Source organism: Dermacentor albipictus, chromosome 1 (assembly GCF_038994185.2).
Source record: "Dermacentor albipictus isolate Rhodes 1998 colony chromosome 1, USDA_Dalb.pri_finalv2, whole genome shotgun sequence".
In the NCBI taxonomy this organism is placed as follows: domain Eukaryota; kingdom Metazoa; phylum Arthropoda; class Arachnida; order Ixodida; family Ixodidae; genus Dermacentor; species Dermacentor albipictus.
Genome location: NC_091821.1, coordinates 381,294,122 through 381,317,123, shown reverse-complemented (window position 1 = coordinate 381,317,123; position 23,002 = coordinate 381,294,122). Strand labels below are relative to the sequence as shown.

Sequence of the window (23,002 nt, the reverse complement as noted above, 5' to 3'; positions counted from 1 at the left end):
TTTCTCTACTTCCTTTTTAAATAAAAAGATGTTAATCCATAAATATTCTCATAAACAACGGTTAACTTATTTATTATTCGCTTTTGCTTGCAGTTTGGTTGTTGCCTTGGCTCTCTCCCTTAGTAGATCGCTTAATTTCTCAACTCCTTGCGATTTTTGTTTCCAGTTGCCAATTTTGCACGAAAAGTGATATACAATTAGGGAAAAACGGAAAAACAGACGAGGTAACGGGCGACAGTCATCTTACTTATGGGTTTAAGGATTATTGCAGGGTTTCATGATGGACGCTCTTTCACATTATTTTATTTCCCACCTTATCTAACCCATATCAAGTGTATATGGTTCCGGGCATCTTCCAGCGTCGCAGCGAGCCGTAACTCAAGGAAATAATGAAGCAAAGGGATAAGTTAAACGCAATTGGCGTTTTCTCCGGCCGCAACTCGTACCATGAGAGTACAGACCAGCTGAGTAACAGCCGCATCCCTCTCCTGGTCCAAGGACCAGCCTAAACAAAGAAGGTTGAACTAACAAAAGCAACAGCTATGCGCGGGATGGTTGAATAGATGGTGACAATTGAACGCATCTCGAGTTGATCGCGCGGGTGCGGAATCTATGAGAAAACTGTCCTTCACATTACAAGAGTTGCCGATAACTACCGCCATCTAAAAGGGGTGAAAAAGGCAGCATAATGCTGACCGATGAACAGCTGCCAAGTCTCAACATTGATCTGACGGCGCTTTAGGAATGTGTGAGTAGTGGTGGCGTGGGCGGGGAAGGGGGGGGGGGGTATGCCAAATATTATCGGGGGGGGGCCTGGGCCCCCCCGGGGCCCCCCCCCTGGGTACGTGCCTGTTTCGAATACATAACCACATTTTCATTTTTCATTCCCATGGCTATCATTTTGAGTGTTCGGTGTGCAATATTTTGCAGGGGAGTGGTGCGTAGTTACTATGCACTGATTAATTTTTCGCAGCGCCAACATAAGTTGATCTCTCTTTGTCTCTTCTCTCTATTGTTTTCTTTTTGCAGACTTACACAGGATCCATCTTGGTTGCAGTGAATCCCTACCAGATTCTGCCCATCTACACAGCAGAGCAGATCAAGCTATACAAAGACAAGAAGATTGGAGAGTTGCCTCCTCACATCTTTGCCATTGGTGACAATGCCTACACAAACATGAAGAGGTTTCATGTCAACCAGTGTGTCATCATCAGGTGTGTTCATCACACAAGAAGCAGATTGATATCTGCTTATTTTGCTTTAATATGTGTGATTACCATACTGTTTTGTTATTAGGAGTGTGCAAATATTCATAATATTACATACAAATCGAATAGTCCTTGCTATTTGGTTAAATAATTCGCCATTCAACATTTTTTAACATTAATTTCTATTTGAATGTAAGGAGCAACAACACTTCTTTGGAGAAAAACTAATGCAAGTAGGGATGGTTATTAATGACATTGCTGTTCAAGTACCATGGTCGCTGCACTGAGGTGCCAGTTCCCAAGGGAACGCTTGGGACTTGATGGAAGTGCTGTGCTAATTGCACCAAACTGCGCTGTGAAGGAAATGTTGCTAAATGCTGTGCCAAATTGTCGTTTTGGCATGTATTTCATGACATGTGCGGCGACACGCACATGCTCAGAATATTCAAGCAGACAAAGAATAAATGTTCAACTTTGTTGGCGCTGAAGTATATGAGCATATCTCAGGCACTGTTCTAGACCCCCCCCCCTCCCCCTCTCTTTCTGGATGGCTCCAGTGTATATACAGAACACAATAGTCCCATGGGGAAGTTGAATAATCGGAGCAGGTGCGAAAAATTAACCAGTGATGGACATATTGCAATAGGACAGATACTTTGGCTTGTTGGCTGAACTGCACATCTTCTTTTTTTTCTTTTCTTCATTTATTGATGCCTATGTGTCACTGCGTGCACTTCTGTGGCACGTGGTTTCTTGCTACAAATGCTACGTATCTGCAGTCGCTTCATGGTCCATTGGTGACATCTACATGCCTTTGATAAGTGCTTTATATCTGCGGTGTGTAGCTTAAAGATAGCTATTTTCAGTAATGATGGCATTGCTCTATTGTGAGGGCACAGCTGCTCGACGCGCCTTTGTGTACGGCACATTTTATTACGATTAGGCAGTCCAGACATGGGGAACAAAATGCGATAACGGGCAAGGAAGTAGACACGGACGCACAAGCTACACAACAAATGCGCTTTTCCATCTATGGTCTATGCCTGCGATCCTTGAATTGGGCGGCTGTATGTATCAACTTGCGGACATGAGTTTAGCAGATGAAATGCTTTAACAGGTGAAATGTATAGCAGATGAAAGAGGGTAACGAAGCCAATGGTAGCTTTGGAGGAATGAACTCTTCATTGAAATGCAGACTTAGCTATGAATTCAGGTTAAACCTGTATTTATCTTCATCTTTTTATATAATGATAAGAAAATGGTGCAGCAACTAGAAGAAAAAAAAAAGTAGCACCTTATTATATGCATAATGAATGCAATTTTTCGGAATGTAATAACTCATACAGCGTTGTTGTTGTTGTTTTTTTCTGATTAACGGCACGCAGAACTTCCTCTTTGCACCAGAGCAGTATGCTAGTGCTCCAGAGCAATGTTTCCTTGCAGCGAACAGCAAATCTTTCTGCTCCAAAAGCATCTATTTCTGCTCTAAACTGCAATTTTTCTCGCTCCAAAAACTGCTCCAAAAAGACCAACTGCCACTTCCATCATTGGGTACTGCTGGCTTCTTCCATGGTGGTTTCCAGTCATTCAGTAAATGTACCTTGCTTTTGAGGTGCCTACAAGTTTGTCTCAATTTAGGTGACGCAATATTTTTATTGGCCTGTCTAACACACATTTGTATCTCTTTAAACCAGTATGCAGTGCTTTAGTATTACACTTATATCCTTAAGCAAATACAACATGCCACATGCAACTGACGATGTGCTGTTTCTTTGCTTTGTTACTGTCATTGTCGCGGTGCACAAGATACGATGACTTTCCACTTGTACTCTCATTTAAAGCTGCTCAGTGGACATCCAGTTGTGAATGGCATTACACATGCAACGTAAATAAGAATATTTTTATGCCATATTTGTTTCATGAAACATTTCTTTGAAACATCATTTTGTTTATAAATGAGGAAGTATTCACTATTCGATCCAGTATTTAAAGGGCATCTTTCTCAAACATTTGTATTTGCCCTGATTCAGAAATTTCACTCATTGAACTCATTGAACATGCCTATTTACCATATTTTTCAGACTGTATTCAACGAACTCTACAAGTTTGAAAGTTGGAATTTCGTGGGGTGAAGGCTATCTGTGGGTGTAGGCTATGCATGATTTTATTTTTTTAATATAAAAGGCATGCTTGAAGATAACGAAGCTAGACTGTGCCTGCGAACCTTTCCCTGAAAAACCACATAGCAAAATCAGCTCCACAATGGTCGTCGCTGCGCACAAGCAATATTTCCAGCTCATTCTGGCAGCTCATGATATTATTAGGGTGCATGAAATATGTGCCGTAAAATATAAAGCACTATTACAATTGGAAGCGAATGCTCCACCATCATGGAATTGTTCAAGCTCAGTGTAGTCGACCGTATGAATGAGCATAAGATTTTGAAGGTGACGAAGATACCTAATGAGGAGCCGTTCGTCGAATCCGACATGCTTGACTTGTTTTCTTCTGGCAGCCTCAACAAAAATGATTTTTTTTACAGCTTTTAGTATTGACTCCTCCATACTGCCTAATGAAAAACCCAGGCTTTTGCTGGTTGACAATACAATGTTTGTTTAGCTTCTGCTTGCTGGTTGAAGATGAGCTAAAACACCTAATTTATGCCAAAGTTAAGCCCTATGGACTATACGCAGTTGTAGACTATCTAAGAACTTTTTTTTTAAAGCCGAAATTAGCCCCTGCAGACTATACACTGGGTGTGGATTATAGTCCAGGTAATACGGTATTAGTTTCATTCTTGGTGCAACACACGTCAATGTATGCATGGAGTGTTTACAGTAGCATCATGTAAGAAACTAAGAAGCTTCTTTTCATAATAATCGGAACCATACTCTGTCCAAGAATACTCCACACATTGCTGAGATGCCTTTGACACCTTCCTAATTGGCTTCCAAAATTACAGATGATGAGATGCACACATCAATACATAAATGCAGTCCATTGTTGTCGTACCATGGCACAATGCATGTAAATTTCAGTGGAAGCCTTTGTTATGGTGGCAAATTAGGGGCGTGTTCAATTTTCCTCACTAGGAGATGGCTGTTTGATGCACATTCTAAGTAAAATCATTTGTCAAGAACCCAGTACTAGTGTGATTGGCATCTTTTCACACTTGTTTGTTTGTTTATTTATTATTTTTTTACCCAGTGGCGAGAGTGGAGCAGGCAAGACAGAAAGCACGAAATTGATCCTCCAATACTTGGCAGCTATTAGTGGCCAGCACTCATGGATAGAACAGCAAATCCTGGAAGCTAATCCCATTTTGGAAGGTAAGGGACATTGTCAGTGTTGATAATCTCATTCTACCTGGATAATCTCTGTCGCGGATTGATAAAGTGCGTATGGCCATATTTTACTTCTGATATTGTTAACAATAATGAGGATATCTTGTTAAGCATGTTAGCATTTGTTGTGATACAATATGTGGCAGTTTATTGCACCCTAGTGTCAATGTAAATGGCATTAGTACAGTACTATCAGCAATAACTGGCATCTGTTATTAAATTTTGTGAAACTCGCATACATTTATGTAATGCATTAGGCATTACTATTAATAGTAATTAGCTGACGTTAATTACAGTTGAACGCCTCCACACCAAATGGCACAACCATGAAATGATTGTTACAACAAAGGATTCTATGTGTCCCGGCCAAATTCCTCTTGACTCTTTCATGTGTATTTTGAATACCTCTTTAGCGAAGTAAATTAGGTGCCCTGATATCTCATTTATTGCCTTGCAAAGAATGCACGTAGCAGTGCCGCCACTACTCTATGCAGCCGCCAATGAGGTGCAGTCAGCACTAGAACTAGCGACAGGCTTGACGACTGGGCCAATCACAGGCAGTACTTTAGTCTCACTGCACAACACCAGGAGGCGCCACTAATACGCCACTTGTTACAACCCAGCAGTGGGTGTGACAACTGACGAATACGACAAGAAAGACAACGACATGAGTCGCTTGAAAGTGATGACCAGCTATGTTGTCGAAGCCAACGAGAAAGAGGCAAAGGTTGACAAAGGCAGCAGTGATGAAGAGCCTGAAGATGAAAAAGAAACTTTTGATGACAATGGTGGCAACTCTGGCATTCGATGGCCTGCAGGCGTACCTTGCATCACACCTGTGTTTCGTCGCGGAGCAAGCGTGAACCTTGATGGCAAAAAGTTGGCTGCACTCGCTCTTTTGTTTGCAGGAAGTGTGCATAAAAAAATTTGCGACTTCTTTCACACGCTATCTCTTGAATTCACGATAAATGAAGGTTTTATTTTGGTGAAGGTGCTCATCCTGCTTTATTGAGAGTGGTACGGTGCCTGATCTTAACATTAAACAAAGTGGCCTGTGTAACAAAGGATTTTGAAAGTTCCGAGGGCTTCTTTATAAAGGCGTTTGATTGTATTGTATTCCATAGAAGTCATACGTTAAGGTACAGCAATATACATTGGGTGGCTTCACACTTTTATGAATTCATTCATTCCTTAGAAATGTCACAGAAGTATGTAATTTTCACTTCTGCATTGTTAATGTAAGGCTGCAACTCACACTTATACGTGTTGAACATTTCCTTGTACATCTGCCTCATTACCTTCTTTGCCTACTCCTTTCTTCTCTCAATCACCTCACCCGTTTCTACTCCCCTCGTGCAGGGTAGCTGACTGGCATTTCTTCTGGCTTATCCTCATCCTTGCCTCTCCGCTCTTCCTCTATCACTGTCAAGTTCATAAAGCATAAGTCGAAACTGAATGAAATTCATCAGTAAGCGGATTAGCAGAACTTGTGACCTGTGCTTTTGTGCAAGCACTAGAAACAAGTACCTGTGAATCAAGACATTTTTACATTTCCTGTGTTGCTTTTTCTTTCAGCATTTGGGAATGCAAAGACTATCCGAAATGATAACTCCAGTAGGTTTGGAAAATACATTGATATTCACTTCAACAAGCAGGGTATTATTGAAGGGGCCAAAATTGAACAGTACCTGCTTGAAAAGTCTCGGATCGTGAGCCAAGTAAGTGTCATTGCTTGACTTGGGGCAGTTTCACTGCTAATGGCTGTAATGTTAGCACTTGATAACATTATATGACACAATTGCACTAGTACATATATTATGTGCATGATTTTTGTTTAATGCCGCATTTTTAATGACTTGTTCCACTATTCCTGTTCATGGCATGATTGGGACACTGGCGAAGAGAATTTGTTAGCATCTTGCAAAGCTTCAAGGTACCATTTTGCGACACGCGGTACTGAGTCTGTTAAATTTCTTTCTTGTACTTTTCTTTTTTCTTCCAGGCACAATATGAAAGAAATTACCACATATTCTACTGCATGTTGTCAGGGTTGAGTAAAGAAGACAAGGCAAAACTCGAGCTTCAAGATGCCTCAAAATACTATTATTTGACTCAGGTACGAAATCTTTGGCTACAGGAGATGAACATTTTAGAGTGAATGACATTTTCTTATCTTTGTTCGCCAAGACTCCTATAGCTGTAAATAATTTCAGAAATTTGAAACAAACTTTTGTATAACCTCCCCTCTGAATTTTCATTTTATACAGGGAGGTAGCATCACTTGTGAAGGCCGGGATGACGCGGCTGAATTTGCCGACATTCGTTCAGCCATGAAGGTGCTAATGTTTTCAGACCACGAAATTTGGGACATTCTCAAGATATTAGGCATTGTGCTACATCTTGGCAACATCAAATACAAACGTAAGTGCACAAACAATCACATATAACATTAGTGAACATAAAAAACAATATGAAGGGGATTCACCAGTTTTCATATTTCAATCATTTCAGCCCGCCTGATTGACAATCTTGATGCTGTGGAGATAATTGGCGCTGGGAGTGTCCAAAGTGCTGCAAAGCTGCTCGAGGTAAGCATTTGTTCGGTGTGCCAACTTGTGGCCAATTCTTCTTTCAAGATGCAGTGCTCAGCCTATTGAGAAATGTGTGCCTCAGTGTCCACTTAATTGCATGTTACACATCTTTGTCCTTCTGAACTGACCACCAGAATTCAGCATTCATTAATCGGTATCCTGTTATTTGCCGTTTCAGTTGTTAAGTGCAGTGCATGGAAAGTGTAACAGAAGCTGTCTCTGCAAGTAGGCACATTGTCTTCTCATTTGTACTTTTTTTTTTCTGAAAGAACTTTCTTGATATACAATTACTGTGCGTGTTTTTTTTTTTAATTTATTTTATGATAGTGAGAAACCTTGGGAAGTTCTTTTAAGGTAAACTGACCATGAGAGGGCAATAAATTGTTTCATTTCGTCAATAGTAAGACTAAGTGAAATTATTCTTGTTATTCCTTCTTGAATAGGTCAATCAGCAGCACCTAATGGATGCTCTGACGACTCGCACCATTTTTGCACATGGGGACACTGTAGTCTCAACGATGAGTGTGGACCAGTCCAGGGATGTGCGTGATGCATTTGTCAAGGGAATCTACGGCCGCATGTTCATCTGGATTGTGAATAAGATAAACTCGGCAATCCACAAGCCAAAGTCAGCTGCAGGTCATTACCGAACATCCATAGGTGTGCTCGACATCTTTGGATTTGAGAACTTTGCTGTCAACAGGTGAGCTGAGGAATTTGCTAGCAATAAATTACGAAGCCTGTGTCATGCTATTTTCTTGGAACCATAGATTGATCCATCCAAGTTTCAGTGTTGCACTGAAACTTTTTTTTTTTTTTCACGAACATTATACTGAAGGAAATCGGCTTCTTGATTCTTATAGCCTCTGTGCTAGCATGGTTTGCTGTGAAGCAGTCATTCCTGTAGTGCTTTGGTGCATTTCTCCAGTACTGCTTGGCCAGACATAACCCTTCTGTCATTGCTTTCTTTAAACCACTCTCTTAAACCACATAGTGTAAGATCATGCTGAAAATGATAATGCGAGTCATGTTGGCCACTCTGGACCATGCTAAAAATGATAAAGTGAGCCGTGTTTAATTGTCCACTTTTCTTGCACCATGCCTTTTCGCGAGTGTGGGAGAAAGGTATAGACCTTATACAAGTGTATAGGCCTTATACAAGTCCATAAACTCCTGGCCAGCAGTTTTATTGTCATTTCAAAGGTATGTATAGTTGGCTGTTAAATAGAATTTTCTTGTTTAGTAACAGTCATTATAAATTAACTATGCTGTTGTGCAAGTACTTATGTGTTGTGCAAAATATTATGGAGTGCTCTAATAATGTAACCTAACTAACTGAATTAAGCAAGTCATATGCACTGTGATGAAGAAGACGAACACCACCAACTGAAGGTGATGCACATTACCAACAGCAGCAACATTGTGAGTGCTTCACGCGCAACGACGCTGAGGTTATGGTTGAGACCGCTGCCCAACGTAACTGCTCAAGCTGCCTGTTCCAAACAGTAAACCTAATTTTAGCACATATATGCATTCATGTCATAGTTATAGAGCATACCTAGAGCTTTGTGTATCATTTACAGTTGCTGATGTTTAGCATTCAAACAGGACACCTTTATTTTATTCCATGAACCAACAGAGTAACGAAGTGGCATGGATGCTTGTCTAGTCGGATGAACACTGAACTTTGCTGGCTGTTCTGCTTGAGTCTTCAATGTCCTTGTTCTGTACTGTTAGTAACCGTGAACCAGTGCCATCTCGCCCAATATTCTGTTCATGTGCCTTTCCTTTGCAGCTTTGAGCAATTCTGCATCAATTACGCCAATGAGAACCTGCAGCAGTTCTTTGTGCGGCACATCTTCAAGCTAGAGCAGGAGGAGTACAACCTTGAGTGCATAAACTGGCAGCACATTGAGTTCGTGGACAACCAGGACTGCCTGGACCTCATAGCCGTCAAGCCCATGAACATCATGGCACTGATTGACGAGGAGAGCAAGTTTCCCAAGGTCAGGAAGTAGAAGATATCTTGCAACCTAATCAGAACAGTCGTTGTGGATGTGATAACATGTATCAATGTACAGCACAGTGCAATGTTAATGGGAACACCCAGTTTATAGTTGGCTGCCAATTACAGCTGATTCTTAACACGAAGGCATGCAGACAATGTTTTAGGACATATACGCCAGCCTAATGCATCTTTTCGGGCAAGTTTTTTTTCTCTAGTTAAAGTAGATGTTTTTGTTGCATATTGGCTTTGTAACCAGATAGGTGTTCCTTTTAATAGTGAACCTTACTGTACATATTTAGTGGCACATAAAACATGTTCTTTCATTTATGTTTGTATAACACTTCAGTGTTGAGTTGAAAAAATTTTTTTGATAAAACCTTTGGGTCACTTTCTGTAGTGCATGTCTGCAACAGTAGAACGTGTTAAAGATGGGTGGCCACAAAGGCATAAGTTGTACTGGTTCACCATTCACACTGAACAGTGGTGCATAGCATCTTCCAAAGCATTCACACTTGGAAGCGGCCACACAGTTCACTTGAAATGAATGAATAAAAGCTCAGAGTTCTTGAAATAACTTGCTGTAGATATCGAAGTCTAACAAAGTACTTAACCAGTTTTTTAATGTATGCAGTTTGCATTGCGAGCTCCATGAGCCTTGCGGCATGCACTTCGTTCTTTGCTTTCTGTCATGCTCCACATTTCCTGTTCCATTACACAATGCAGGGCACCGATCAGACGCTACTAAACAAGCTGCACAAGATGCATGGAACTAACAAGAACTACCTGAAGCCCAAGTCTGACATCAACACGGCATTTGGCTTGAGCCATTTTGCAGGCGTGGTCTTTTATGATGCCCGAAACTTCTTGGAGAAGAATCGGGACACATTCAGTGCCGACCTGATCCAGTTAATACAAGTCAGCAACAACAAGTTTCTTCAGAACCTCTTTGTCAACGATATTGGCATGGTATGCAAACATGTTCTGCTTCTGTGTCAGCTATATAATGGAACGGGATATAGATATGCAGCATTTTATTTGCATTTGGAGGATAGCACAATAACCTACACGGGATAGAAGAAAGGCACACAACTTGTTCTAGGTCTTTTGTACTGAGGATCTGGGTCATTTGCATGGCAGGAATTTTCCACATGTCATCCTAAAGCATCTGTTAGGTGGGGTCGCCCTCGTGTTGGGGAGAAACATCCATTTTTAAGCGTTGAAGTTTTGTAATCGTTAGGCATCAGGCCAGGAGTGTGCTTGTACCTATTTTATTTGTAGGTACCCGATGGAAGCTCTAGTCTGCCTATTACCGCCATGGCAGATGCTCTGCCAGAATGCCGTCTGTAGTTGGACAAGGAGCGCCCATAGACAATGCCCAGAAATCTCTATAAGGCCCCTTTTCAAAGCGAGAACCCTATGTGTAGCTGAGTGCCGGGCCGGGGTACATCTCTATCCATAGAAAAAATCATTGAAAAAAGTTCCCGGCACCACCGGGATTTAGGTTTCTGTGTTCTTCAACATGAATCAAATTTTGTAAATTTTGTAAATCTTGCGTCCTTCAAACATAAATCAAAACCACCTTGCCCAGCTTGCTATTCTCCTTAGTATGGTATTGCTTGCAAACATTTTATGCTGGGCATTCCAACAGAGGCAATGATGAGTTTGTAAGTTATGACATTGCAAATATTTCTAATTTCTTCTTTATTTCTGTTTTTAGCAACATAAATATTTGGCTGCAAAAAGTTCTCTGAGAGCTTCGGATCTTGGAGAACTATCTCGAAGGAATCGCTGACTATTGCGCCCAGTGAAAAAGTAAAAATTAGCATAGAAACAGAAATGACATTACACAACTAGTGCATACACTGGCCTTTTGTGTGGATGTGAGAGCTTACCTGCCGTAGTTGCTCAGTGGTTTTGGTGGTGTGCTGCTAAGCACGAGGTTGCGGGATCAAATCCCGGCCATGGCAGCTGTATTTCAATGGGGGTGAAATGCAAAAACACCTGTGCATTTAGATTTAGGTGCACATTGAAGAACCCCAGGTGGTCAAAATTAATCCGTAATCCCTCACTACGGCGTGCCTCACAATCAGATCGTGGTTTTGACACATAAAACCCCACATTTAAAAAAAAATGTTATGTGAGAGCTAATATTCTGGCTTTGGTGTATGTCTTGCAGGGCACAGACACTCGTAAGAAGACGCCAACATTGAGTGCCCAGTTCAAGAGGTCCCTTGACTCTCTGATGAAAGCGTTAAGCCAGTGCCACCCTTTCTTCATCAGGTGCATCAAGCCTAATGAGAACAAGAAGCCTATGGTGAGCGACACATCTTTAGGTTCTATCATCTCTTGTGTGATGCTGCACTGTGATGACCTCATCTTCAGCAAGCTCATCTGCAGCAAGCTTATCACATTATGCTTACAGTGTTCATGTAGGCAAGTGCATCAGCTCATTGTACCGTTAACCTTTTGTTCGGTTCTTTAGCACTTTCATTCATGCGCACAATTGGTTGAATGAGAAAATGTCTCTGAAAGAGTCTATAAATGCTTATACTAGTCAGTTGTATGCAAAGAGTGCTGTAGTTAACACTCCTCTGAGGTAATTTGTATACATGCACCAAACAGTGAAGTTTGTTTATTCTCGCTTTTCTTCCTCCACATTGTCTTGAGCCTCGCACATAGGAAAGGTGGTTTTATACGAGCAGTACAAAAAAGCCTCGTGACTGGCTAGGATGATTCTCGTTCTATTCAATGTTCCATAGTCCAGCTAATGCTTCTCATTGCTGCTCTGCTTATTTTCCAGTGTTGCTGTTTGTGCTCTTAGCTGTCCTCATCCCTGCCACTGCCAGCTGTCTGTTAATGGTGCTTGAGCACAGCCTATTTCTTGCTTCCTCTTAAGGCCTGTTTGAGCCATATGGCAACTATATTTTTGAAGTGCTCAGGGATGGACAAGCATAGCATCTTTTATGGGAAGAGATTCTCCTGAATTCCTAGCTTGCATTTGTCCTTTTTTTTTTGCCTCACAAATTGTGTGGATTGCATGTTTCATGGATCTCACAGTATGTGAACCATTACATGAAGTGTGTAAAATTATGCAAAGCATTACAAGCAATGAGCTTTCAAGCACTCCTAAATTTATTAAATCAAGAAATTTTTCAATCCTTTAGAGGAAACGGGTGTTTGCTCAATGCACCCTGGAGACCAAATTAATTCCTTGCCTAGGTGTTTAGTGCAGCTTGTCAAAGAGGGTTTAGCCAGATTTTCTTACAACCTAAAGCTGGAGCCAGAAGTCAGTGGGAGCACTGCAAGTGTGTGTACAAGCTATACTGTGCATCTCTCGATTCCAACCTCTGCACCAAGTCACTGGTATCTCTTTTTTAACTTTATTGCTTCGACATTTCATAAACTTCTCAAGTGGCCATACCTTTTGTTTAAGAAGTTTTACAGTGAGGAGGAGGAAATGGTTGTTGGATACAGGCATACTGAGCCTTGCATTGGCAGTCAGCAATTAATTGCTACATTTGAGTGCTACCTCATCCCCCAGTACAGGATAGGCAACTGGGCTCAGCCCGGGTTAACCTCCCTGCCTTTCATTAATCCTTCCCCCACCCCTCTCTCTCAAGGGCTGCATTTTGATTGTAACTGCTGGGTCAAGCAACGGTTTCGTGTAAAGTTTTAGAGAAGACCAGCACAAGCACGAACACAATGAGCCAAAGAAAGCACAGAATGATGGTGCATGTAGCATCCTGTATTATGGTTGCATAACTTCTGGTGTGTCCACTTGTTTGTGAAGAGTCGATAGACTATGCTGGTTTAAAACTGTTATTGCCAATAAAATTGTCTCCTATATCAATGCAGATGTTCGACCGGGAGCTGTGCTGCAAGCAGCTGCGTTACTCGGGCATGATGGAGACTATTCGCATCCGGCGGGCAGGCTACCCTATCCGGCACACATTCCGGGAGTTTGTCGAGCGATACCGTTTTCTCATCCCTGGTGTTGGCCCTGTGCACAAGGTTGACTGCCGTGCGGCCACGGCTCGGATCACGGCTGCTGTACTTGGCAAGGCTGACTACCAGATGGGAAAGACCAAGGTCTTCCTCAAGGTTAGAGTTGACTCGGCTCAAATTGCTGTTAAGAGTACTTTAACTATCCAAGTAACCTGTTAATTATGTTTAAAAGAAACCATGGTGAACACCTTTCTTCTTTTTTATAAAGAAGAGGCTTTACTGTTCAACCCAGTTATCACTTTCAACACCAGTCATCACTTTCAACAACATTTGTTTGCTCAGAAAATTAACCTTCTTTCAAGTAATGTGAAATGCCCATTGACAGGGCTCATTACTTTCTCATTTGATGGAAGTTGGTCCCAGTGAAGCCACGTATTCAAATTTCGAGAGCTAGAAAGATTTATAGTTGGCTAAGTTTTGATAACATGATTGGATTAAATGATTAATGTTCAACCATTAAAATTTTGATCACTGCACAGAACTAACTCTTTCTAGTTTCTTGTGGAAAATGTGAGAAAACTTGCAATGTTTGTTGGGTGCCATCTCAGCCATTCTTGCTAAAATTTGATTTTGAGTTAGCTTCAAGAGTGGTGCAATTGTTAGCTCTGACATCAGAAGGTGAATTGCAGAGCCACCTAATATAATTGCTGATGAAAAAAATTACCACAAACAAAAAGACAACACGCACATTGTCTTTTTGTTTGCGCTAATTTTCCTTGTCAGCAATGCAAGACCAACTAGCCCAACATATAATTCCCACCCAATAGAAGTTTACCGAACCTATAGAGTGAAATGTTTAATTTTTCATTTTTATTTTTACCTATGTGGAACTGAAAAATGTTTGAAATGATATATTTGCACACACTTCCACCCCCCTCCTTCCTATTCTTCTGAAAAAAAAATAGATATAAAAAGAATATAGATCAGATACCTTGTTAACTATCAATAGTTTCATTGTTATTGCCTCTGTACTTCATTATTATGAGCACAGAGATGCTTATTGGAGTACCTTTGTTTTCCTATGTTCCTCTCCTCTGAAGATTTCATTACTTGCCGTGATCATGATGTCATGTTAAAGCAACCTTCCTCGAACATATAAATATAGCTTGTGTTTTTTCCCATGGTAAAAGTAAATTTGATTTTCTCAAGTAGCAAGCACAGCAATACTGCATTGTGTTATTCTACCCAGTATTGTCGATTGGCTTACAAACACTTGCAAAAGAATATTTGTATTTTCTCTCCACATTTTGCATACACTGTTGGCATCACCACAAATCTTTGTTGCATCTTGTTATAACAATTACTGATATAGAGCTCAGTTCTCACCCTGCTGTTTATAGCATCAAGTGACATCAGCAGAATTCATCGCAAACAGATCATATTTGTGTCAATTTTTTTCCAGAGTAATAACCTGCAAAATTTTCACCTCACCCAAATCAAGTGAGCTTTTTTGTGTATGGAGCATGGATACAGAGTTCTACGCTAGAGAACTCTTTGTAGTAGGCAGTAGTGAAATAATTAGATGCTTCATGCATGGTGCTTGTAGTCTGTTGGTCCGTTATTGCTACAATACAGCTGCATGGCCTAGTTATTGACGCATTATTTAGAAATACAAGCCACAAAATGCAGTTTAACGTGTGAAAATACTTCGCGATCATCCCAAGCAGAAGGAAACACATTCAATACAATTTTTCTCAAAACATAATCTGTCTTTGCTAATACTGACTAGCTTTAATTTTGGAAGAGGTACCAGCTCAATCAATCAATTTTTTTTTTCTGTCAAGCGTTATTCTTTTCGCATGTGTAGTTCTCTAATCTGCTCTGTATGGTGTATTTGTGCATGTTGATAAACTAAAGAAATTGAAGAGATATATTCATAATGTTCTGCATTTCTTTTAACTAAGCCAGGACACTCTGAAATGTTGCATGAAGTATTTGAACTCTTATTGGTAGAGTCTATTAAGGATGCAAATTCTGTTTATGCTTATCCTAATGTGTCTGTCTGCAAGCACAGTGTGATAAGATCTGGTAAACAGAATTACTGAGCAAGCAATGCGACAGACTTTGTGCTTAATTCCCTCTCCCTACCGCCTGGTTTTGGAAACAGTGTGGCTTTAGGTTTGTGGCTGGAAGTTGGTTAGAGGGGGAAAAAATGTTTCATGCATTAGTGATAGTACTAGTGTTTTGAAGTAGTGGAAGCCTTAGCTGCGTGGCAGAAAAAACAGACTGGCTACACAAACAAAGCAATACTTCTGCACATGCTTGGTAGTGTGCTTCCCATAATGCACTGTTTTACATGTTGGTAGTGTGCCTGCTGCAGCACCAATTGTGTATGCTGATTGAAGTGCTATGCAAACATGTTTATGTTATTAGTATTGATCGTTACTCAACACAGAGTTTCATTTCATGTAATGTAGCAGCGCAGGACCAGAACTTTCTTGCATTAAGCTAGGGTAAGCAGAAGAATCTTGATAATTTTTTTTCTCTGTGTGTGTGATGAGCTGCATGACTCAAAATTGCATGCCTATATGTAGCTTACGGTCACATTAGAACATTCTTCTTAACCACAAAGCTGCCTACTTATTTTTGAGGCAGAGTGGACGACATGCAGTGCTGCCTGTTCATACAATCTGCCCTTTGTCCTATGGTTCCACACTGTATAAGTAATCTTCTGGACCGCTTCACCTGTAGGATGCACATGACCTGTTTCTGGAGCAAGAGAGGGACCGTGTGCTGACGCGCAAGATCCTGATTCTGCAGAAGGCCATTCGTGGCTGGTACTACCGACGTCGTTTTCTCAAGATGCGCCAGAGCACGCTGATCATTCAGCGGTGCTTCCGGGCCTACCTGCAGCGAAAGCGCTTCGTGGCGGTATGCATGAAAGAGCTGATTCGTATTCTGTCGTGCAGTATCATTTCTATCTACCTCTTCACCCCCTCTGTTCTTTGTAACTCTCATTTGCATTGCTGTTGCACCTCACAGCAAAACATTGGTTTTAATGAGTAGCTGGATAAAATTCCTTATGCTTGAAACAGTTGTTTCATGGGTTATCGTGTGCCACTTTCAATCAGGTTTTTGCAGTCATGCTTTCTTATCAGTAGAAAGGAGCACATGGTAAAAAGTTATTCTGTTGCTTTTGCAGAAGCACGGTCTTTGCACAGAAACACTCACTGCTGCCATCACTATCTGAGCACTCGTGGTGCAAATAATTCTTGAAAACTGTTGTAAAGCTCACCAGGGTACTTGGAGGCTGTAAATGGAGACACGTAACTGTCATTTCTGCTGGAAAAAAACTTAGTATACAAACAAGGCGCATGCATGTGTAGCTACTGTTGTGGCAGACTGTGTACCAGCAATGCAAGTTGCAGCAGCAATGTTACCAGAACTACACCGGATATTAATTGTGCCTCCCGCATCGAGGTGAGAGCGCCTCCAAGTGCTGCGATATTTAGCATGGCGTATTGATCTCCAACTGCTCCGATCTAATGCGTGGACCAGGCAAATGCTCCTAGCACTCAATTTCTACCGGCCTAGTGTAATCATGCTGTAAGAGATGTATAGAGCACTCAACAGCAACCAACCAAATGTGCCGTAGACTATCCAACTATGATGAAAAGGTAGACAAAGCCTGTGGTACTACACCGACCAAAGTAAAACTTAAAAGAAAAGAAGACGTTTCGGTTCCCACACGGGAGCCTTGTTCACTGGTAAAATAAACAAAGGTGTTCGAACAGCTCGTTTAAATAGTCTTGAACATGTGACGCAAGCAGCGCGCATACACTGACGGCAAGTTGCCATCACTCCTGTTCAGAGTGTGTGGCGTAGTCTGAGTCATGAGCGACTCAAGATAAAGGTGTCAGGATAGCCCTTTTTCCCTGGCAAGGACATGTGCCTTCCCCCAGTCAATTGCATGGCCGCTTGAAGTGGCATGCTCTGCCAAAGCACTGGATTTCACATTTTCATTTCTCACGTCATAATTGTGCTGTTTAAGACGCCTTTCAAAATTGCCAGTTTCGCCAATATACACATAGTCACAATCCGCACATGGGACAACGTATACAACACCTGGGATTTTCTGTTTTGGTAATTTGTCCTTAACATTGACGAGCGATTGTCATAGTTTCTGCTTTGGAATGTGTGGCACTTGAACATTGTAAGAATGCAGAATACGGCTTAGAGCTTCACTTGTGGACGGGATATATAGTATTCTGCCGTGCTTTTGACTAGAGGCAGCATAGTGTAACTGTGGACGTTCCATTTGTCATTCAACAGCATTCAAGAAAGAATACAGGTAACAACAGGCTGATAGTTCCCGCCATACCACGCCTACGTCGGCTGCGCAGTCTTCCTGTCTTGTGCAGATTTTCTCCGCGGGAACTGAAAAGTCTTCTTTTCTTTTAAATTTTACATTGGTCGGCTTAGTGTCCCGGGCATTGTCTACCTTTTCAGCATGTTTCATCCCGACCAGACGGGCCTCCGTCAAACACTGAACTTCATTATCCAACTAGGTTAGAAAAAAAAAAGAAATCTGGCAGGACTTTGATATGTTCAATAGCATAGGTGGAGATACCTTAATTCGCATTTCGACCCTTATATTTAATCAGAAACCCTTTGAAGGTAAATTTTTCTCACCAAATGTGACCCGCCAGGGTTGATTTTCTTATTGAAGGTTTAAATCTTCGGAGTGAACTATGTCGAAAAAAATTTACTGCAATTTTTTAGTGATCATAAAGTGACTATAAGATCCTTTGTGTAGGTATACATTCATTGTTTATTCATGAATACAGGTGGGCTTGCATAAAGACTGTCTCATCCCAAGTTCCTCATCTGAAGAGCTGCCATCTAATGACTGATTCCTATTCGGCATTAGGACAGTAGTCCACATAAGAGGACTTGTTGCTCGAGTCACTTGCAGCGGAATAACCAGCGCACACATCCATAGTGTAATCGAACTGTGTATGTGGGCATGCGCAAGAAAACTCCATGGTTGTACGCCAATGAGGAGCAATCAGCTTTTGTGACTCTCAACAAAGGAAATGTAGGCATGGCAGCATCGTTCATATATGGTGGCATTGTTTGTCTATGCCAGTGCCCACTTGTGAACAGATGTAATCGCACCCCTGTAAGCAGCTAACAAGCGAGCATCTAGCGGTGACCCTTTGAGAGATTAGAAATCAGATAGACATCAGTTTTTGCGAGCGCAACAAATGGAAACAGTTCACAAGGTGGAACCAAAATTAATCGCTTTATGCCTGCACATGTGCAGATGTGTGAGCAGTTTTTGATGCAATGGCTTTAATAAGCTGTGGAATGAAAACCGAAAGACTATGGCATGAGAAAAAAAATTCCTTGTAAGCACACAGGGTGGCAGCACTTGCTGGGCAACTGAGAGTTGAAAAATTGGCACGTTTTTCAAACATACAGATGGCACAGTAAATATAATGAATTGAACATTTGGGACTTGTTTGCGGCACTGTATACTTACGTGCCTCCCCCTCAGAGGGTTCATTCTCGGTTATAATACACTGTGCGAGTTTCACATGTAACAAAACGAAGTGTGCTCTTGATTGGACCTATTCAGTTGTATTGGCCCGTTTCTGATTTGAAAAGCCAAGTAACTGGTTGGTCTCAATTGTTCCCATTGCAGATGAGGACAGGCTACCAGCGGCTACAAGCCCTGATTCGGTCTCGTATCCTCTCGCACCGCTTCAAGCATCTGCGGGGACACATTGTTACTCTCCAGGTAGCGTGAGCAACCTTTCTCTTGAGTGTCATGTGCCACTGTGGGAAGCAAGCTATTTGTGTGTGACATCTAGTGAAATTTAGTTGTGGAAAAGACTGATTGAAGGCCTTCTATAGCTTTCTGTAGAGTGAAAATTGATTATGTTGCATTGAAACGAACTGCAGACTTCAAATGTGATGCTTACGTAGGAAATTATGTTCTGAAGCGAGAAACAAAAAGAACAAGAAATGATTGTTTTGTATGTTGGGTGTGAAACCTGTAATATTTACAGTAACTCAAACCTCAGTATAATTAATTATTGGACACAAAGCACACATGCGCAGAGAGAGAATGAGAGACAGCTCATACCACATATAACATAACCGCTTATAGCACAGGGCCGAATATAATGCAATTTTTCATGATTCCCATTTATGTTCCCATAGAACTCATTGTAATAGCATACCAGTTATAGCTGTTGGGATGCTCGACTCTCACGCATCCCCTCATGTTGTTTTCCCCGCATGGCTCTTGCGTCTCCAGTAATCCAGCTTCTCCCCGTAGCTAAGCGCTGGTGGCAGTCGATGTGTTTGCAACATATTATGAGAGATGTTGCAAATGCTGCGCTGGTAGTGCCACCATTAGGTGGCATTAGTCGAACGCGACAGGGAGTTGGCTTTTACATTTTGGCTTGGTGTCGGCAAGCAGCATGGACATTCCGCGCGTGCACCAATCTATGCTTCTGCGAGACCGTCTCGCGAGGCCTAGGAGCAGGACACCAGAATGGACAAACATGATTGTTTGAATGCGCTACCATTCGCGTGACCGTACACACAACTGATTAGGCATTGGTGTCCAGCATGGGAGCAAGCATATTCACTTGCTTCCAGTCGCAGTGAGTCGGGCTTTCTCGATTTGTCACATGCCCATCGGCATGTTTTATGGATAGTAATTCGGCTAGCAGGCATTAGTGAATCAAAGATGCAATAAATGCCCTTGTGATATCAGACGTAACAAAGGTATTTTCGAGCTGGATGTGACTTCATTATAAGGAATTCAACTTTAGTTTCTCTTCTATTTTGGTAGTCTATTTGCCTTTTACATTTCTTGGCATCAGGTATTGTCAAATTGCAATATGCTTTTCATCATAATATGGTGAAAGAAGAGCAGTGTCAATGCAGGTGAAAAACAAGCTGCTTTGGTGTTAGCTTTTTACAGTGCCTCATCGCTTCTTTTGTGTAAATACACAGAGCGGGAAACTTGAATTTTGGGTAATATAGTGTATAGAACACCTTGCATAGCTTCCTAGTTTATCTCTTACAGTGCTAAAAAAATTAAATTAAATTAAGGGAGTTTTACGTGCCATAACCACGATCTGGTTATGAGGCATGCCGTAGCGGGGTACTCCAGAAATTTGGACCACCTGGGGTTTTTTAACCTGCATCTGAATCTAAGTACACAAGTGTTTTCGCATTTCGCCCCTATCGCAATGCCTCCGCCATGGCCAGGATTCAATCCCGCGACCTCGTGCTTAGCAGCCCAACGCCATAGCCACTAAGTAACTGCAATGGGATTTTACAGTGCTTTCTTTACACCCCGTCTTAGAGCTTCACATAAATTTCACCTCTGTCAAACAGGCCCTCTGCAGAGGCTTTGTGGCCCGGCGCGACTACCAGAAGAAACATGCTGCTGTAATCAAGATCCAGGCATTTGTCCGTAGGATCATTGCTCAGAAGAACTACCAGAGGATGAAGATAGAGGTAAAGAGGAGCAGAACACTTACTGTTGCAAATGAGTGCTTATTTATGAACACTGCCGGAGTGATGCTGTTGTTATGTGGAGCGTTGTTGAGCTATGCACTCCACTTCACAATAATGTGGCACTGGAGTGTCCCGTTAAGTCTTGAGTCGGGCAGTGATGCTCAAGACTGTACTTGAGGCTGAACAGGTGACACTTGTTACATGGAAGGACTCCCGGCGCACAGTAATCTACATAGGTGGTGTCCAGTATACCCTGAACATTCCATTACCAATTCTTTCCAGCATGTAGGGTCGTATCATTGCCTGTGCAGTAGAACAAACTTGGCTTTTCCATTGCATATTAAGCTTCAGCTTGTCTTATAACAGTACATTGAAAGCATGACCTTTTAGGTTATGGTGTACAAGGCTTGGAGGCCATGCAAAACTGATGCACATGTAAATATTTTTCGGAATGTTATGAAGTTGGACTGTACTTATCAATGACAGCATGCTTGAATAACACTTCCTGACCTGTCTTGCTACTGTGAGTCAGCCATGGTGGTATACAAACAACTGTACCTATGCTTATTTTTCCATTTTTCTGGTGCTATGTCCCATTGATTTCTGTTAGTCTGAGTGACTGTTAATCTATGGGGACTACTGGTTTCCATTACCCTGGGTGAGGTAACCATCGTATTGAGGGTAAAATGTGGTTGCCACCTATTTTCACAATCGCATTCCTGATTGGCTTGTACTAGTTGCAGTTCCCACTCTAATGCTGCATTATTGTGAAGCAATATCAGTAACAAAGCTAAGCTTGTTTATTCATTGGACAAAAGGTGAATTGTGTGAAGAGATGGGGGGCACTGAAGGGACGGTGTTGAAAATAGCAAGCTGAGTGAATTGTTTGCAAAAGCAAAGATGACATAGGTCAGATAAAGTGGGAATTTATTCATGAATCTCTGTGCAGATGTGATGCCTTTATTGTGCATGCGGTGGCTCCTTGTATGCTTGTAAAGCATTATTTGCTTACAAGCTAGACTGTTCCTTTGCATGCAATCAGCATCAGCACATTATTGAAGCCATGCGACTGAGGGAGCAGGAAGAAGCCATGCTGAAAAAGCAGATGAACCCGAAGAAGGCTCGCGAGATTGCTGAGCAGAAGTTTAGGGTAAGTATTGGGAAATGCTTTCCACTTGTTAATCTATCTTTTCACTAATTGGTGTGGAATCCCGAACAAATACTGTCCCTATCCTACTTAAGTGCTTGGATGTGAGCCCACATTGTGAATTGCTTGCTTTAAAGGAAAAGAACTGTGCCCTGAAGTTTTTGTCGCATGTTATCCCTGCAAATATTTTGGCTCTTGGCCACGTTGAAGTGCACTCAAAGGATGGTAGCATCTCTTGAAGATATAGCGCAGCAGTATTCTTTCATAAAATTTAGTTCTCTCTTCTTCTGGTAAAGATAGATTCATGGCAAAGAGTGGAAGGATCTAAATAGCACAAAGAGCAAACTTAAAATTGCATTGCAGTCAGATAAGTAGTTCATATCCACTGCCACAGCGTAAGCTACAGCGATGCCATAAAAAATATAGAAAACTTAATTTGGTAACCTTTGCAAATAAGATGGCAGACAGGAGACAAACATTCGACTTTCGCACGCCTATGAGTTTGTAAGCAGACAAAGCAATGTCCTATAGCTACCATCTTGTTTTCACACTTTCTTACTACAGCCGACTTAATACAACCTTGACTAATACAACTTGACGGAACCGACAATGTTGATCGAATTATCCGGCAGGTTGAATTAAACAAGGTGCAGAAAAAACTCCAAAACATTCTCCTGATCTGGCAGTATTTGCCCGATTCTAACGCCTACGAACGAAACGCGCACCCACTTTCTTTGTGTCCAAAGCAAAAAAAAAAGAAACTAATGTAGAAGTTCCTTAAAGCTTCTAAACAAAGTAGAAATCTAACGCGCGCCTGATTTTTTAGCAAGAGCAATGCGCAAGGGTCTGATGTGTTGCACAATGGCGGCCGGTTTCTTAGTCAGCTTCGCTGCAATACACCCGTGTTATGCGGTAAAGCACACGCACACAGCGAAAGTCGTTTTAGTAGTGTCCGATTTCACCCCACAGGCAATTTTCGGCCCAATTTTCTTTTAACCCATTGAGGGTAAATTTTTTTTTCGGCAAATGCGGTGCCCCATGGTCGAATTTCTTTATTGCAGATTTTAAAACTTCAGACTGACGTATTTTGCAAAAAATTCACCTATTTGTTTTTAGAGTGGCCATAAAGTGACAAAGAAGCATTTTCCTTAGGTGAACATACATTGTTTATCCATGAATACAGATGGGCTTGCATAAATACTTATAATAAGAATAAA

General features: G+C 41.5%; 1 protein-coding gene across 2 annotated transcripts in view; it reads left to right on the top strand.

The window, feature by feature from the left end:
* Positions 1-23,002, top strand: part of ck (myosin-VIIa ck) — a 173,514-nt gene that overhangs the window by 98,246 nt on the left and 52,266 nt on the right. For both annotated transcript variants that reach the window (XM_065429765.1, XM_065429764.1), the window contains exons 5-19: positions 1,030-1,214; positions 4,416-4,537; positions 6,128-6,270; positions 6,555-6,668; positions 6,820-6,973; positions 7,064-7,140; positions 7,587-7,846; positions 8,939-9,149; positions 9,875-10,117; positions 11,328-11,465; positions 13,007-13,252; positions 15,848-16,027; positions 18,804-18,899; positions 20,516-20,638; positions 21,681-21,788. In XM_065429765.1, coding sequence (XP_065285837.1) covers positions 1,030-1,214; positions 4,416-4,537; positions 6,128-6,270; positions 6,555-6,668; positions 6,820-6,973; positions 7,064-7,140; positions 7,587-7,846; positions 8,939-9,149; positions 9,875-10,117; positions 11,328-11,465; positions 13,007-13,252; positions 15,848-16,027; positions 18,804-18,899; positions 20,516-20,638; positions 21,681-21,788 — 2,400 coding nt within the window. The remainder of the gene's footprint in view (positions 1-1,029; positions 1,215-4,415; positions 4,538-6,127; positions 6,271-6,554; positions 6,669-6,819; positions 6,974-7,063; positions 7,141-7,586; positions 7,847-8,938; positions 9,150-9,874; positions 10,118-11,327; positions 11,466-13,006; positions 13,253-15,847; positions 16,028-18,803; positions 18,900-20,515; positions 20,639-21,680; positions 21,789-23,002) is intronic.